Source organism: Sclerotinia sclerotiorum, genomic scaffold (assembly GCF_000146945.2).
Source record: "Sclerotinia sclerotiorum 1980 UF-70 scaffold_25 genomic scaffold, whole genome shotgun sequence".
NCBI classification, from domain to species: Eukaryota; Fungi; Ascomycota; class Leotiomycetes; order Helotiales; family Sclerotiniaceae; genus Sclerotinia; species Sclerotinia sclerotiorum.
The window spans coordinates 391,683-394,599 of NW_001820811.1; the positions used below are offsets into that span (position 1 = coordinate 391,683).

General features: G+C 43.9%; 1 protein-coding gene across 1 annotated transcript in view; it reads left to right on the top strand.

The window, feature by feature from the left end:
- SS1G_13512 (hypothetical protein) overlaps positions 1-2,431 on the top strand; it is a gene marked incomplete at both ends in the record, with an annotated part of 5,031 nt that extends 2,600 nt beyond the window's left edge. The window contains 2 exons of the mRNA XM_001585578.1: positions 201-1,060; positions 1,136-2,431. Of these exons, the coding sequence (XP_001585628.1) occupies positions 201-1,060; positions 1,136-2,431 (2,156 nt within the window). The remainder of the gene's footprint in view (positions 1-200; positions 1,061-1,135) is intronic.
- Between the last annotated feature and the right edge of the window lie 486 nt (positions 2,432-2,917).

Consider the following 2,917-nt stretch of genomic DNA (forward strand, 5'->3'; position numbering starts at 1 on the left):
GAAGCTGCATTGCAAAGCAGTCAGCTTACACGACTACTATTGGCAAACTCGGCGAACGAAGTCAGAACTCCCTTGAACGGCAATAATAAATTACCTCGAGATTGCCCTCGAGGGTGCATTAGACCAAGAGACGAGAGAAAACCTAGCCAAATCGCACTCTGCTTCTAAGTCATTAATTTATGTCATCAACGATTTGCTAGATTTGACGAAAACCGAGGAGGGCAAGGATTTGATCAAAGACGAAATTTTCGATCTCCCTGCCGCAATACGAGAGGCTACCGACTTGTTCAATGGCGATGTTAAGCGAAAGGGTATTGAATATACCGTTGTTGAGCATCCCGGTGTTCCACAATTCGTGCATGGCGACCAAAGACGTGTCAGACAAGCAGTTGCTAATATCACAGCAAATGCTGTTCAGCATACGTCAAATGGTTTTGTTCACGTTGATATCTGGTTACAAGAAATAACCAATAACAAAGTGAACATCGAGATTGTAGTTGAAGACTCTGGTGCTGGCATGTCAAACCAAAAACTTGACACGCTCTTTCGAGATCTCGAGCAAGTTGATGGCGATCCTTTGTTTGACGATGTAGAGAGTAATGAGAAAGCTCTCGTTGATGGTAAGCGTACCATTGGTCTAGGTCTGGCAATGGTAGCGAGAATTGTCAGAAACATGGACGGTCAACTGCGATTGAAGTCAGAGGTGGGCAAAGGATCGCGATTTGTCATTCAATTACCTTTCTTGCTTCCTGATGATGATCTACAAAATTCTGGAAATGAGGAAAAGGCCGAATTCTTGAATACGGCATCTTTATCGCCCCCGATTGCGACACCACCTCCTGTAGGTACTGGTGAGGTGACCCTTGTCGAAAAAGCAAGCTCCGTCCGACCAAATACCGATTCTTCAATCGTCCACAAGCGAAGTGTAGAAGAGGTTGCTAGTTTGCATAGCTTCAAGAGTAATAATAGCAGCAAAGCTAGCGCGAAAAGTGACGTGGATCGATTAATTGATGCTATTTCTGGCCCAATTGGCAATGGACCGGGGGAACCTTTGCAACGTGTTAGTAGCAGAGATCGACAGAGTGTTAACAGTGCACCTATGCCTTCTAATTCGGGTCGACCTGAAGCTCTGAAGCGCTCGACGTCTTACCAAGCCCCTGATGATTTGAGATTGCAGGAGGTCCGAACCCCAGGAGCCGAAAGTATATGCGATAGCAGAACACCTATAAGAGCTGTTAGAATGCCGGATGAATTCTCGGAAAATACAAATGACACAAGTGCTTCTCTAGTTGCAGCAAGGGTGAAATTCAACCTCCAAACACCATCTTCACAGAACAAATCACACAAAGTTGCACTTGCACCTGATGAAACTGAACCTACACTAGAGTCAAAACCTCTCAATACAGAGCACTTGAAGGTTTTAATCGCTGAGGATGATCCTGTCAACAGCCGCATTATCAATAAGAGGTTAACAAAAGGTGGTCACGAAGTCTACCACACCATAAATGGGGAAGAATGTGCAAGTGCTTACGGAGATAACGTCACTAACTCTTCCAAGTCGACTGCAACATCTTCGTCGGCGGACACTCGTTTTGATGTAGTACTTATGGACATGCAAATGCCCATAGTTGATGGACTTACTTCAACAAAGATGATTCGATCCTTTGAAAAAATTCACCTTGATCTTTCCCCTCGAGCGAAGCTCAATGGTAGAGTACCTATATTTGCCGTTTCAGCTTCTCTGGTTGAACGTGAACGTCAGACATATATTGATGCTGGTTTCGATGGCTGGGTATTGAAACCCATCGATTTTAAACGTCTCAACGTATTACTCGAAGGGATCGTTAATAGCAAGGTTCGAGAATCATGCTTGTATCAACCAGGAGAATGGGAATGTGGGGGTTGGTTTCATAAAATGCAACCCTCAGCATTACAATCTTTAACTGTACCATCCAACGAAACGCCAGTCCAAAATCCTCCTCAAATAGGACCAGAGGCTCTTCAGCCTGATAAGGATACACTAGACGACGACACTGGTACTTCACCATCCAGGGACGATAAGAAGCGGCCATTGATATATGACGAGAGACTTAATTCCACGAACGAGGCGCTCAATGCTACTACCGAAGTCGATGTGGGCCCTCATAGTGATCTTTCAACCGCAGCTGAAAGACCTGTGACAGATGTCAGCAATGAAGAAGGTGCACCAACTGTCGAGGAGCCTCTTGTTGATGGTGTTGGTGAAAGCGCTGAACATGAAATTGTGGATACTGCCGATGCTGGTACGGATGTTCAACTCAGTACAGAGAGCAATCCTAAAGAAGTTGAACAGGCTAGTCAGCCAGCGGATGCTATTGAGATTGATGAACCAACAGCAGAAAGTTCCACAGATTCTGAGATCCCCAAGTCGATAGATGAGCCGGCTTGCTGAGGGACCTTTGTCATTAATGGAATGATATTTTACTATTTTCTTTTTCAAGTTATGTTTTAAAAATTATTTTCTCTAACGTCATGACTGATTGAACCATGAGTTTGGGCGGCTAGAAGCTTTACGCACATATACAGGGGTGGCATACCCTTTGATTTCACAGATTGGAGCGGGAGTTTTTTTTTGAAGTACGACCGTACTGTGTACGAGATTTTTCGGAGACTTTATGATAATTTTTTCTTTTGTTATCATGCTTACAGGGAAGAATAACGGGAATGTAAGCTTTCAAGGCTTCAAAAGGAAGCAAGGACACCACTCCGTACTTTTTTTATGAAAGATTGCGAATTTGGTAAGCTACAAAAAGGAGGTTTGATTTATGGCATATCTGTCTGCATGGCTTGCGTGTTAATTGGGCCGAGCGATAAAATAACGCACGCGCTTTGATTTTATGTATATTACCTCCTTTCTTGGAATTTTGATGGAATGGGA